The sequence below is a fragment of the Engraulis encrasicolus genome, chromosome 14, assembly GCF_034702125.1.
Source record: "Engraulis encrasicolus isolate BLACKSEA-1 chromosome 14, IST_EnEncr_1.0, whole genome shotgun sequence".
Taxonomy (NCBI): Eukaryota; Metazoa; Chordata; class Actinopteri; order Clupeiformes; family Engraulidae; genus Engraulis; species Engraulis encrasicolus.
This window is the reverse complement of record NC_085870.1, coordinates 21506703-21519756: the sequence shown is the minus strand read 5'-3', so window position 1 is coordinate 21519756 and position 13054 is coordinate 21506703. Positions and strand designations below refer to the sequence as shown.

Genomic DNA, 13054 nt, shown 5'->3' with positions numbered 1-13054 from the left:
CCTCTTGGTCTCTGGTAGCAATTTTACTTCCTGTTTACATCATTACAACATAGTTATCACACAGAGTCTTAAAGGGACACTGTGCAGGATTTATAGTTGTTTATTTACAGAATACATGCTACCCATTCACTAATGTTACCTTTTTCATGAATACTTACCACCACCATCAAATTCACAGTATTCATTATGACTGAAAAAATGGCACTTTTCATACATGAAAAGGGGGATCTTCTGAATTTCCAGAAATAGCCATTTTAGCTGCAAAAATGACTGTACCTGGGCCATACTAGAAAATATTAGTTTATTTCTTAGTGAACTTTCATAAAAAGATCAAATTTGGCAACAGGAAACCCAGTTTCTGTGAGCAGCATAGTTGCAGTACCTTTTTTGACCATTTCCTGCATAGTGTCCCTTTAAGCAACAGATAGTCACTATAGGCTGTAAATCACATTTGCTGTCATCTAGGGACGTTGAGATGTCTAGGCTATTATACTATGACTGTGGTCCAAAATATTCAGTACAATTATCCCAGCACTGAGAACAACACACTTCACAATAGTCATTTAACTGAGAATGGAAAGTCAATGACAATACGAGACATTGTTGTTATCTTCCGTTTGGTCCAGCACCTGTGTTACTGATGTGCGTGTAGTGTTCAAATTTCAAAGTTCTTTATTAGCCATTTGTGCATGGACTAGTAGCCCAGGCTCATAGGAACTCTTGTGCATGCCCTTTGAATCAATAAATAGCGTTGAATTGTCTGACTTTTCAAGAATAAATTACTGACAGTCAAGGGATGAAAGAGGGTCTTCAGAACTAACCCGTGTCCCAATGATCACCCATGATATAAATGACCTTTACGCATTCATTCCATCAAAGGTTTTTTTTATTGGATATATGTTAAAACAAAACATTTACAACAATACATTAGAATGTGTGCAAACATAGATTGAATCAAACATTTTTTATATTATATACTCTCTGCCACCCTCATACCACATATTCGACTGTACAAAGGTAAAGTGCAGTAACTACATATTTTGTCAAAGTTATCTTTATACTGAAAATGGTCTACATAACACGTCCTTTATCTTGTGGCAAAGCCTTACAGTTCAACATTTTCCCATGATATAATACTATGGGCAAATTTGCAGTAAATACAATCTCCAACCTAATACCAAGGCTTTGAAGGCATGTTTCTCAGTTTCTGGTGTAGTTACTGTACTTTGCCTTATTAAGGCAGTAATGACTCCATTAGTGCTGCCACCCATATAAAGACTGAAATGTAGTGAACATGTGCTCATAAATACAATCTAGAATGACACTCAGAGAGTGCAGACATCTACAAAGGCAGCTCAAGACAACACCCTTAAGTGCTTTTTGCTACTTGAAAGAGTAACTGGCAAACTATCTATCAATCACCAGGATAATATTTATTATTAAAAAAAAACAATTTTAAGTTAACTATTTTTGACCCATGTTCCATGAAAATTCATCAAAATAAAAATAAAAAAACAACACAATCAACATTCACAAACAAGGTCACCTACAAACAACCATTTACCAAAAAACATAATCTCCTGAGAAGAGGAGAAAAACTTGAGAAAGGCCACACTGGCCGTAATGTTGTGCGTATAAATAAAATTCAGCATGATGGACAAGAGTGTGCGGTATCTTCCCCTCTGAAGACTACTAATCAATGACCACCATGGATCTGTGAGCTGCTGTTGTAGTGTCGTTCACAAAGGTTCTTTTCTGCATCCCCCTCTATGTGGAGGGAGGGAGGGAGAGAGAGAGAGAGAGAGAGAGAGAGAGAGAGAGAGAGAGAGAGAGAGAGAGAGAGAGAGAGGGAGAGAGAAATGGGGTTAGGGATTAAGCAGCATTCATCTATAATTTAGAAAGAAGTTGTTTACAAGTACTATGGATATTTTTGAAAACACATTGGCTTTGGCCACTCTGACTTTTCGGAAAGAATATCCCATGTAGGTGGCTAAAACGCACAAATGTCACAATGGAGCTTTTAATTTCTATCCACATGTCGTGTTTACACAGAAACAGATAACAAATATCAGCATTTAAAAATACCTGCATACACGGATCTAGTACCTTAATTAACTGAAGACCAGCTGTGGGAAGATGTGGAAACACCTGTGCAGATACTAAAACTACATTTTTCCTCCAGCCAATAAAAGGAACCAGCTGATCCTAATAACCACATCCCTTGATGAGCTAATTTGTGAAACCGCCTGTGTTGAGATCACAGGCAGATGGAAACTATGTACTATCACGTACAGCATGTTATTTAAAAAGTTTACAGTCTTATGAGTCTCACCTCTCACCAACCAGGCTGTACATTTCTATCTTGTAAAAAAAATGTCATTCAGGCAACAGCCCTAATCGAGAGACCAACTCTTTTGCAGACAGTGTACTCAATTTATCTCTTTGAATGAAATCGAGGTTGAAGGTGCAGCTGCAGCTGCAGACAAACTAACACACCCTTACACCATTACCACCATAAAATCAATGTTGAAAACATTCTTTCTTGTAAAGACAGACAAAAGACAGAGGGGTGTCGCGCCAATAACTCCAGTCCTTGTGGGTGCGTTGGTTCCAAAGCGATAATCCACAGAAGCAAAGAGTAGAACTCGCACACCAGCAGCCGATGCAATAATTGATTTATTGCTTTACATATGTACAAGTGATCAAGGTGCTACCCAAAAGTGCAAAACGTTTTCGGTCACCAGACCAGACATAAATGTCACTCGCATTATGTATTTTTTATTTTTGGACTATGCCTTAAACTAACCAATGTCTCCTTTGACATAGGCCTATGCCTTTTGGTATCCTCCAACACTGTCAGTACACGTCAACCTAACCGACTGTTGATTGACATGGTTAGCACCTATTAGGTGAACTCTATATAAGGAAGTCCTCTGTGATTTTGTTTGTTTGCACTGAGGAAGGTCTGGTGACCGAAAACGTTTTGCACTTTTGGGTAGCACCTTGATCACTTGTACATATGTAAAGCAATAAATCAATTATTGCATCGGCTGCTGGTGTGCGAGTTCTACTCTTTGCTTCTGGGGATTGTTGTAAAGACACAAATGGGTTCTGTTGCAAAACAGCATGAGGGCTACACCTGCTTTATGATACACACTCACCTTTTTCAGAGAGCTCTGGAAACTCTTCTGTTTCCAGAAATTGTAAAGGAGAAATGCGGACGCATTCCTGGTCTTCTCCATTTGTCTGGCAGGGCGAAACACCATCATTAAAATCTGTTGCAATCTTACTATTGAAATCAAACTTTAAGCATCTGTTGAAAATCAACAACTTTTGAGAAGATCTGTGGTACTTACCCGTCGTAACTCATATTGTTCAGGGAGTTTATCAGACTGTTGCTTAGCAACCCCTTGCCATTCTTCTGGTCGGCCATCATCAAGGCGTGAAGGGTGAGGCATGCGGTCGCCATGGTTTCGTCCACCTCTGACCCACCTTCAGACATGTTTGGGACCCCAGCGCTGATGAAGTCTGCGAGGGGGCCTAGAGCCTTATGAGCTGAGAGAGGAACACACAGCTTAGATTTACTGTGATGTTACAGTTACTGTGTGTGTGTGTGTGTGTGTGTGTGTGTGTGTGTGTGTGTGTGTGTGTGTGTGTGTGTGTGTGTGTGTGTGTGTGTGTGTGTGTGTGTGTGTATGTGTGTGTGTGTGTGTGTGCTTTTTAGAGAGTAGGGAAATTGAGGGCCAGACACTCAGAAAATATGAAAACCCAAAAGCATCACCCCTGAGACCTGTTGACCCAACAGGAAATTATCTGTATGCCAGATTACCAGTCCAGGCCTGGGTATTGTAAAGGTGTGTGTGTGTGTGTGTGTGTGTGTGTGTGTGTGTGTGTGTGTGTGTGTGTGTGTGTGTGTGTGTGTGTGTGTGTGTGTGTGCTTGTGTGTGTGTGTGTGTTCACCTATGGTGCTGTGTAGTGCTGGGTGCTGTGTGTGTGTGTGTGTGTGTGTGTGTGTGTGTGTGTGTGTGTGTGTGTGTGTGTGTGTGTGTGTGTGTGTGTGTGTTCACCTATGGTGCTGTGTAGTGCCGGGTGCTGTGCCAGGTTCCCCAGGAGCCCCACAGCAGAGCAGCTCACTCCCACGTCCTCACTCTTCAGCAGGGGCGTCACCGCAGGCAACCCACTCAGACGCCGCACTATGGTCTGGCTCAGCACCTCGGAGGCCTGCACACACACACACACACACACACACACACACACACACGCACGCACACACACACACGCACGCACGCACGCACACGCACACACACGCGCACACGCACACACACACACACAGTAAATATATACAGACACACGCACGCACACACACACACACACACACACACACACACACACACACACACACACACACACACACACACACACACACACACACACACACACACACGCACACACAGACAACGCAAGGCCGAGAAAACAAGTTGATTAGATCAAAGTTAATTGCTTTGTTTTGCCCTCTCACTATTACTGTACTACAGTGTACTTGAGTATCTTGAAGGGTGCTTTAAATAAAAAGTTATTATTGTTATTATAATCATTATGATTATTATTTGCATTATTTGTATTACTACTACTACTATTATATGAGGTTCCTTACAGTGCCTTGGCTGGCGGTGAGGTTCAGCAGTGCCCCGCAGCAGGCCTCCAGGCTCTGCTGGTTCTGGCTCTCCCTGAGCAGGTTGAGGTAGGCCTCCAGCAGCTTGCTGTGCAGCAGCCAGGCACAGCCACTAGGGTTGTTGTCCTCCAGCACTGGGTAGTCAAATATGGAGCTCTGAAAAAGGCCAGTCATCAATGGCATTACATTATATTATCTGTACATTACATTGCATAACATTACATTAGGCAGATGCTTTTGAACCAAAGCGACTAACAATCGAGGACATAATCATAGCCAACATCACATAGCAGATACGAAGTACACAGGAAGTATACAGAACAACAAGTGCACGAGGACAAACAGTCATACCCATATACATTACCAGGGTGCAATTTGTAGGGCGGGGATGGGGTTGATTGTCCCCCCTTCTGGTTTTGATATCGCTACTTTTTACACATAATTTTAAGCACAGTTTAATCTAATTCCATTGATATAGCTTAAAATCTGAAACATATCCCCCCTTCTGGTTTTCCAACAAATCGCACCCTGTACATTACACATGTACGCATTGAAAAACATTTGCTATGAGTCAGTGATTGAGCATGTTGTGTGTGTCACAGAGAGAGAATGTACCTGTGGGTGGGTATGTGTGGGTGAAAGAGAGAGAGAGAAAGTCTGTATGTGTGTGTGTGGTGCAAAACGTACTTTCTGTTGGACTGTCTGACTGCGTGGGCTGAAACACCTGATGGGTCCTACTGCGTCCGCTTGGCAGCGTGTCGACAGACTGTTGATCCGGGAGAAGAGCTGGGGACTCTCAGCCTGGAGCTGGTATGTCAAGTTGTGCAGGATACACAGGCAGTTCTCCAATGACTGTTCACACACAAACACACACAAACACACACACACACACACACACACACACACACACACACACACACACACACACACACACACACACACACACACACACACACACACACACACACACACACACACACACACACACACACACACACACACACACACACGATTACATATATGAAGACTAAAAAGTAGAAAAAAAAAAAAAATGCCAGAAGTGCTTTTGAGGGATAGCAAATAAACAGTAAGACTTTGCTTGATGCCGGTGTCATGAGTATGTCATTACAGTGTCATAATAGTGTCATGTTTATGACTTATATATGACCATGTCATGACACTATTGTGACACTGTAATGGCATGCTTATGACACCGATGTCAAGTAAAGTGTTACCAAATAAACCTCCAGGTAATGGTGGAAAGCTCGCACATCCACAGGAACGTCTGACCTGGGAGCAGGTCCACAAGTGACTAGACGATTCTGAGAAAAAAGTCCGCTGCACGACCAGGATTTCTTTTGCTCCCAATATTTTATTTTTTCGTGACGTTTCGGGTTTTCCCCATTCGGGTTTTACCCCTTCTGAAGAAGAAGGGGTAAAACCCGAAACGTCACGAAAAAATAAAATATTGGGAGCAAAAGAAATCCTGGTCGTGCAGCGGACTTTTTCTCAGAATCTTCACCAAATAAACCTCCACCACACATTTTTTCTTTCCTCACCTTGTTTTCAAACTTTTGCGCATCCACACAGTCGAACACGTACAACACCAGGGCATCCACCAAGCTGCTGCTCTTCCTCATGGCTTGACGATACACTTGCTTGATTGAACTCAGGTTCCTGTGTGTGTGTGTGTGTGTGTGTGTGTGTGTGTGTGTGTGTGTGTGTGTGTGTGTGTGTGTGTGTGTGTGTGTGTGTGTGTGTGTGTGTGTGTGTGTGTGTGTGTGTGTGTGGGACAAATATGTTGAAATGTAGGGATTTATTTTATCTTCAAACATCTACATATACACATTATGCAGTATATTATTTGATATGTAATATTTTTTTTTAGAAAAATCGCTGTCCAACAGAAATGTTCTGTCAAAGGGCACGTTGGCATGTACCTCAAGCATGCTGTGGCATTGAAGAAGGTCTCTGTATCCACATAGTTGTTGAGATTGCCAGTGGAGTAAGGTACTATCACAGAGTCTGTGAGAACCAGCAGGCAGTTCTTCATGATATCTGCCTTTAGAGAGTCCTCAGATGACAAGTTCCACAGAAGTCCTACAGAAAACCAAACACAGCAAACCAGAAACACCATCATGTCAACTGCAAAGATCCAAAGAACTATACTCTTTTTCTCTTCTTTCCTTTTTCCTTTTTTTGGTATACCTGTGAGCTTTTTTTTTTAAATATTTATTTTTTGGGTGGGTGGGGGAGGGGGGTGCCTTTATTTTGATAGGATAGTGAAATAATGACAGGAAGCAAGCTGGGAGAGAGAGATGGGTAAGGGGCGGCAAAGGACCCGAGCCGGATTCGAACCCGGTTGATATAGTACGTAGTACGCAGACGAGTGTGCCATGGTAGGGCCTTGGATTTTATTTTTACTCTTATTTTCCCCCATCATGCAGTGGTTTATTTCATCTGTCTTTATATGTTATCACCTTCAAAAAGAAAAGAAAATGATGTGTTGTATGTTTGCGTTGTACTATACCATAAGCTTCTAGGTTCTGCGTGCAACCTACAATCCTACAGTATACACACAGCCACCTCTCACCTGTCAGGTGTTTCATGGTGTCTGTTGATTGGCTGTCCTGCAGCAGCTGTGCCACCTGGGTGACGCCTCCGCAGTGGCCCACCTCCTCCTTGTTGGGGCGGTCCATGTAGACCAGGTTACGCAGGGCGGCGGAGGCGGCCTGCTGCACCACAGGGTTGGGGCTCTGGAGGAGAGCCACCAGAGGAGGGATACCCTCTAACTGCAACACCTGCAATACAGCAAGCACACAGGCACACACGCACACACGCAAGCATGCATGCACACATGCACAGACGCATGCATGCACAGACGCACGCACGCATGCAGAGATGCACACACGCAGGCACGCACACATGCGCACAAACGCACACACACATACAGATAAAATGCCTTCATGTTATTGTTCTTTGCAAGCCTTTGCAACATGGACACACACAGACATGCAAATAAGACTAATTGAATAATATGAGCGAAAAACATAAAGAGAGACTGATANAGATTCAATGCTGGATCTCAAATGGTGCACTTATGGGTTAGGGTTAGGGTTAGTGCGCATGGTCCTATTAATAGTGCACTGAAATATAGTGCTGGAAGTGCACAAGGGCACCATCTGAAACACACTGACACAGCTCAAGAGATGTATTGTGGCACCAGTGCTTAATACCTTCCCCCCCCCCCATACATACACACACACCCCATTCCCATGAATAGATAAACAAGCTCCCCCAACCCCAATATAAATAAGGAGCCCCAACAAATAACTCAATGTAAACGTTTAGGCAATTATGAGAGTTCTCACGCCATTCCTGTGAATTCCATAGTCTTATGGCCTTAGGGTACAGGCTCTTAGCCAGCCTCTGGTCCGCATGATTGGGTTTGAGATTGATATTGATGTGGCATAGATCAGTGATTCTCAAAGTGTGGTCCGGGGACCACTGGTGGTCCGCGACAGAGCTCAGGTAGTCCGCAAGGGGATTTCTACTATTCCAAGACAAGATACCAGTACGCTATTTGCAACATAATTACAAAGTTAAACATAGCAGATGTATTATTACCACAATAAGACAGGCTTGCATTGTGAATAAAAAGTGAATGATCTGCATCGAAATTAGCAGTGTCAATTTAGCACCCGTCAACTGTCAATTCAGTGGTCCCTAAACATTTTTGGGGGCACAAAGTGGTCCTCGATCTGAAAAAGTTTGAGAACCACTGGCATAGATGAAGCTACTGTACCTGTTGTCTGGCCTTGTCATCTGTGTAGGTGCTATCTCAAATGGTGCACTTATGCACTTCACGGTTCCTGTTTAAGTGCGCATGGTCGTGTTAACAACCCACTGAAATATAGTGCTGGAAGTGCACAAGGGCACCATCTGAAACAGGAGCCCCAACAAATAATTCAATGTAAACGTTAGGCAATTATGAGAGTTCTCACGCCATTCCTGTGAATTCCATAGTCTCATGGCCTTGGGGTACAGGCTCTTAGCCAGCCTCTGGTCCGCATGATTGGGTTTGACATTGATATTGATGTGGCATAGATGAAGCTACTGCACCTGTTGTCTGGCCTTGTCATCCGTGTAGGTGCTATGCTGTATGTAGGAGGCTCCATACAGCTGGAAGTTCTCAGCATGCGTGGACAAGCACTGCACTGCCTCCCTCAGACTCGAAACCGTCTTTATCTCCTTCGTGGAAGGCCTATGGGTCGCGTAAACAAGGATGAAATTGTCAATATTTCCACCATGTTGTACATGGTGTGTGTGTGTGTGTGTGTGTGTGTGTGTGTGTGTGTGTGTGCCTCTTGCCTCTAGCCTCTTGCGTGCGTGCATCTTTGTGTGTGTGTGTGTGCATACGTGTGTGCATGCATGTGTGCGTGCGTGCGTGCGAGTGTGTGTGTGTGTGCATTTTTCCATGCCTCATTCATTCATTCATCCATGCATGCCATCACCCTATCAGTCCATTCATCCAATCCCATTCATCCATGGTTTTAACCTTATTGTATGTTGACCCAGACTATACACTGACGGAGTCTTCGGGCGTATGCTCTGGTCTGGCAAGACTGGCATGGTGCCAACAGGCGAGATGACAATGGCTGGAATGGGTGAGCCCACAACCGTCTGTGGAATCGGGCATTGCAGAACGGGACTTTGGTTCCAAATGGGTGCATCCACAACCGTCTGTGGAATCGGGCGTGGCGGAAGGGGACAGTGGTTCAGAATGGATGCGTCCACAACCGTCTGTGGAATTGGGCATTGCAGAACCGGACTGTGGCTCCGAGAGTTGCCAAGCGTTAGCACGTTGTATCTGCTACTGCTGTTGCTGTTCCGGGCCTGGTAGAGAGCCGTAGCGCTACGCGACTGAGGCAGGGAACGGTATCCCAGGTCAGGCATGCTGCTGCCGCTGCCGATGCCCTCCATCTGGAACCTGGAGCCACTGCCGCAAGTATTGATGCTTAGCCGTGACTTTGTGGACAGGGTGCTGTTTGTGCGGCGTGCAGTGGAGACCCTGGACATGCTTTGGGACACGGAACTCATGGCTTTCCTCGAACACTGCTGAAGGAGCACAAAGGAAGGATTAAGTGGCGATAGCAGGGGTATAGTATGTAGTGGTGTCAACAATAATCGATGCAGCAATGTGGGCAAGACAATTCAATAATTGATTTGACAAGGGGCATAATCGATGTGGCATATTATTTCAAGTTTCAATTGCTTCTGTGGATATGTACGGAGCAAATGAACGTTTAATTAAATTAAAGCACTTCAAAGCCTTGAAAACAGCAAGACTGATACAGAAAACAGCCAATAAAAGGTTGCTCAGTATCTGACAACTTGTATTGCCTCATGCCTCATGAAAAATGTGCCTTTGCTTTCAGTAGAAAACGTAATGCATTGCAATGCATCGTAGAATCGGATTGAATCGATTCGAATTGAATTGTTACCTCCAGAATCGTAATCAAATCGAATCGAATCAGTGCAGACGCACACCACTAATAGTTTGAGGCCATGCATACGCTGTATTTACATTTTGGGTACCCAAACTACTAATAGTATGATATTACAAAGGTGAGACCAAACTAGTGTTGTTATTACATCTGTAAGAGTACTTCTACTTCTACCCTTAAACAACTCTGCACATGCGATATTTCCTTACACAGCAGTAACCAGGACATAAAGAGAGTGGACCTACGTAGCCACAAGTGAATCTTTATATCAAAGCACTCCAAAAACTATGGTAACCTAAGAGGGGAGGCATACACAAGATTGCACAGATGCACCTTATGGAAAGGTTGTCTATAAAGTCTTTCCAATGCATTATTTAAACACAAAATATTACAGTAGGCCTGGAAATTGTAGTTGATGTAATCTTGTAAGTAATAAAATGCATTATGTGCATTCGGAGTTAGGTATGTGTAGGCTACTATAGATCTTTAATTCATCTATTTTTATTTGTAATTTGTTTAAAGATCCTTCACCATTGCGGGATAGGATGAATTTTGTCATTCGAGTCTTAACTCCACAAAAACAAGGCAGAAAGACTTAGGATGAAATTAGGGTGTCACATCATATGTTCTATCAAACAGCTTCCTTGACGGATGTCTGCACTCTCTGAGTGCATTTCTAGTAATGTCGAAGTAATGCACTATGCAATTCACTTGGGTATCACAAATGGACATAAAAATTGTAGGCTATTTTGAGACAGATTCACAGTGTAGACTACATTCTCTATATACGCTACTGTATATATACCATATATTTTAAATTTCTTCAATCAACAATTTATTCCAATGGGAATATCAATGACAAGGTTGCCCATTAGATTAACTCAAGCAAAAAGCAGCTACATAGGCCTATATACATACATGTATGAATAAAATATAATATATACTATATACTAGGCCTATATGCTCACCAGTTTTGCATGATCACTGAGTCGAGGTGAAGATGACCCAAGCGTGCAACCGTATCCATCCACCACAGAGCCGGATCCCTTCAGGGTGTTCGTCTTGCCTCTCAGAGTATTCACTTGCTCCATCACCCGCTGCTGCGCTGATCGAGCACTAAAGTCTGAGGGAAGGGCCAGGGAAGTGTCCCAGTCCGATGGTGCAGATTTCAGAAGATCCAGTGACATTTCTGTTAGTTTGTGCGACGAATGAGGAAATCCAAAAAGACACAGAGAGACTGAAATAACAAAACTAAAAAAAAACCACTGTAATGTGGCACGATTTGATGTCCCACTCTCTACTGATGGGAAAATGAAGCCGTTTGTGCTTTTGTAATGGATTAAAGGTGGAGCAGACCATTAGCCCCACCCACCCCACGTCGCATCACTTGTGTTAGGAAGTCTGATGCCAGCCCCAGCCCCCAGGCTGATTGCCAGCTTCTTGTATTTCACAATACCGTAGTAGTACATTAGAATTCACAGGTGTGGTGTAGGCAGCCACCTTCCACACCCACACTTACCTCATACAGTATATCCTCTGGCAGTTTACCATAACATATGCATACACACACACACACACACACAGACACACACACAGACACACACACAGACACAGACACACACACAGACACAGACACAGACGCACGCACACACACCGTATCTTTCCTCTGATTCTTTATCAAAACCATGTCTTTTTTGGGATGCTGCCAGTAAGAAATGGTTTTGGTGAAGTGCCAGTAAAAAAAAAACATAACCAAGAAAAACATTGTTAGGGAGTGTTAAACAGTGTGGGCCCCATTCTTGATTAGAGGTCCTGTCCTCACAAGTGTTCGTTCCCACAAACATTGTAATGTATCACACACAGAGTACATCATATTATATATGTGCCTCCATCACAAGTTTGCTCTTGTTCAGTGCAATCCATAAATACCTTGCATAAGAGAGGCCTACCGACTCTCCCCTTATATACTTGCCGAAAGAACAAGTTGAGATCTTGAAGAAATTATAGTCAGTGCAAATAGTATTGGTTTGTCTGACAGCATATGTTGAGCATATATTGTGATACTGTCCCATTTTTGGAAATAAGCTTATTTTATACCTCTCCTTGAGTTAAATGATTGGGTTTTACCTTTCTCCTGTACTTTCAACCATTCTCTGAGTATGGCAGTGCAAATTTTACCTCCATGCTAGCAGTTAACATTGAGTCCTACGAGACCAGCTGCCGGCTAACTGGTATCATAGGACTGTGTTAACTGCTAGCTTGTAGGTAAACTTTGCTCTTCCATATCCTGAGAACGGTTGAAAGTACAGGAGAATGGTAAACCCCTACTATTTAACTCAAGGGAATGTGTAAAATAAGCTTATTTCCAAAAATGGGACCGTATCACTTTAAAGAAGTTAACACATTAAGGTCACCAATTCTTAAGATATTTGCAGATTTACATGTGTAAAGTATAGGCCTAATTGTAAAGCTTATAGCATAGTGTTTCTCAACGGGGGCGCTACAGCCACCCAGGGGGCATTGGGAAGCCCTATATGGGGGCGTTGAGAAGGATACAGTTGAGTGGGGCTGGGGCTTAGTTAGTTCCCACTGGGATGCACAAGTCCATTTTATTTTTCAATACTAAGGGGGGCGTTGATAGGCTTATAATGAGGCCAAGGGGGCTAAATGCAATGTGGGGGCGAAATGCAACGTGGTAGAATGACTTGGTAGCCTATAGCAGGGAGGTTGTCTGAAGAGCTCAAAATTTACCATTTAAGAGTGTTTTTATTTTTTTAAAATCTCACCTGGGGGAGACCCCCCTAGTTTGGCTTGGTTACAGAATTCATGCTTACCGACATCACACACCCCAAAACCGCCACTGGTTGGGAGGCTT

General features: G+C 43.4%; 1 protein-coding gene across 2 annotated transcripts; it reads right to left on the bottom strand.

Moving 5' to 3' along the window:
• Window positions 1-940: 940 nt before the first annotated feature.
• Window positions 941-11465, bottom strand: LOC134463170 (plakophilin-1-like). Of its 2 annotated transcripts, none has more exons than XM_063216401.1 (12): window positions 11148-11465; window positions 9231-9790; window positions 8795-8936; window positions 7266-7473; window positions 6613-6772; window positions 6232-6349; window positions 5360-5524; window positions 4655-4828; window positions 4068-4221; window positions 3357-3555; window positions 3162-3246; window positions 941-1767 (listed from the first exon to the last, which is right to left on the bottom strand). In XM_063216401.1, the coding sequence occupies exons 1-12, from the start codon at window positions 11364-11366 to the stop codon at window positions 1693-1695; spliced, it is 2259 nt and encodes a 752-aa protein (XP_063072471.1). In that variant the 5' UTR covers window positions 11367-11465; the 3' UTR covers window positions 941-1692. The 2 variants fall into 2 exon arrangements, with proteins under 2 accessions (XP_063072471.1, XP_063072472.1); XM_063216402.1 differs by having other exon boundaries at window positions 9231-9787.
• Window positions 11466-13054: the final 1589 nt, after the last annotated feature.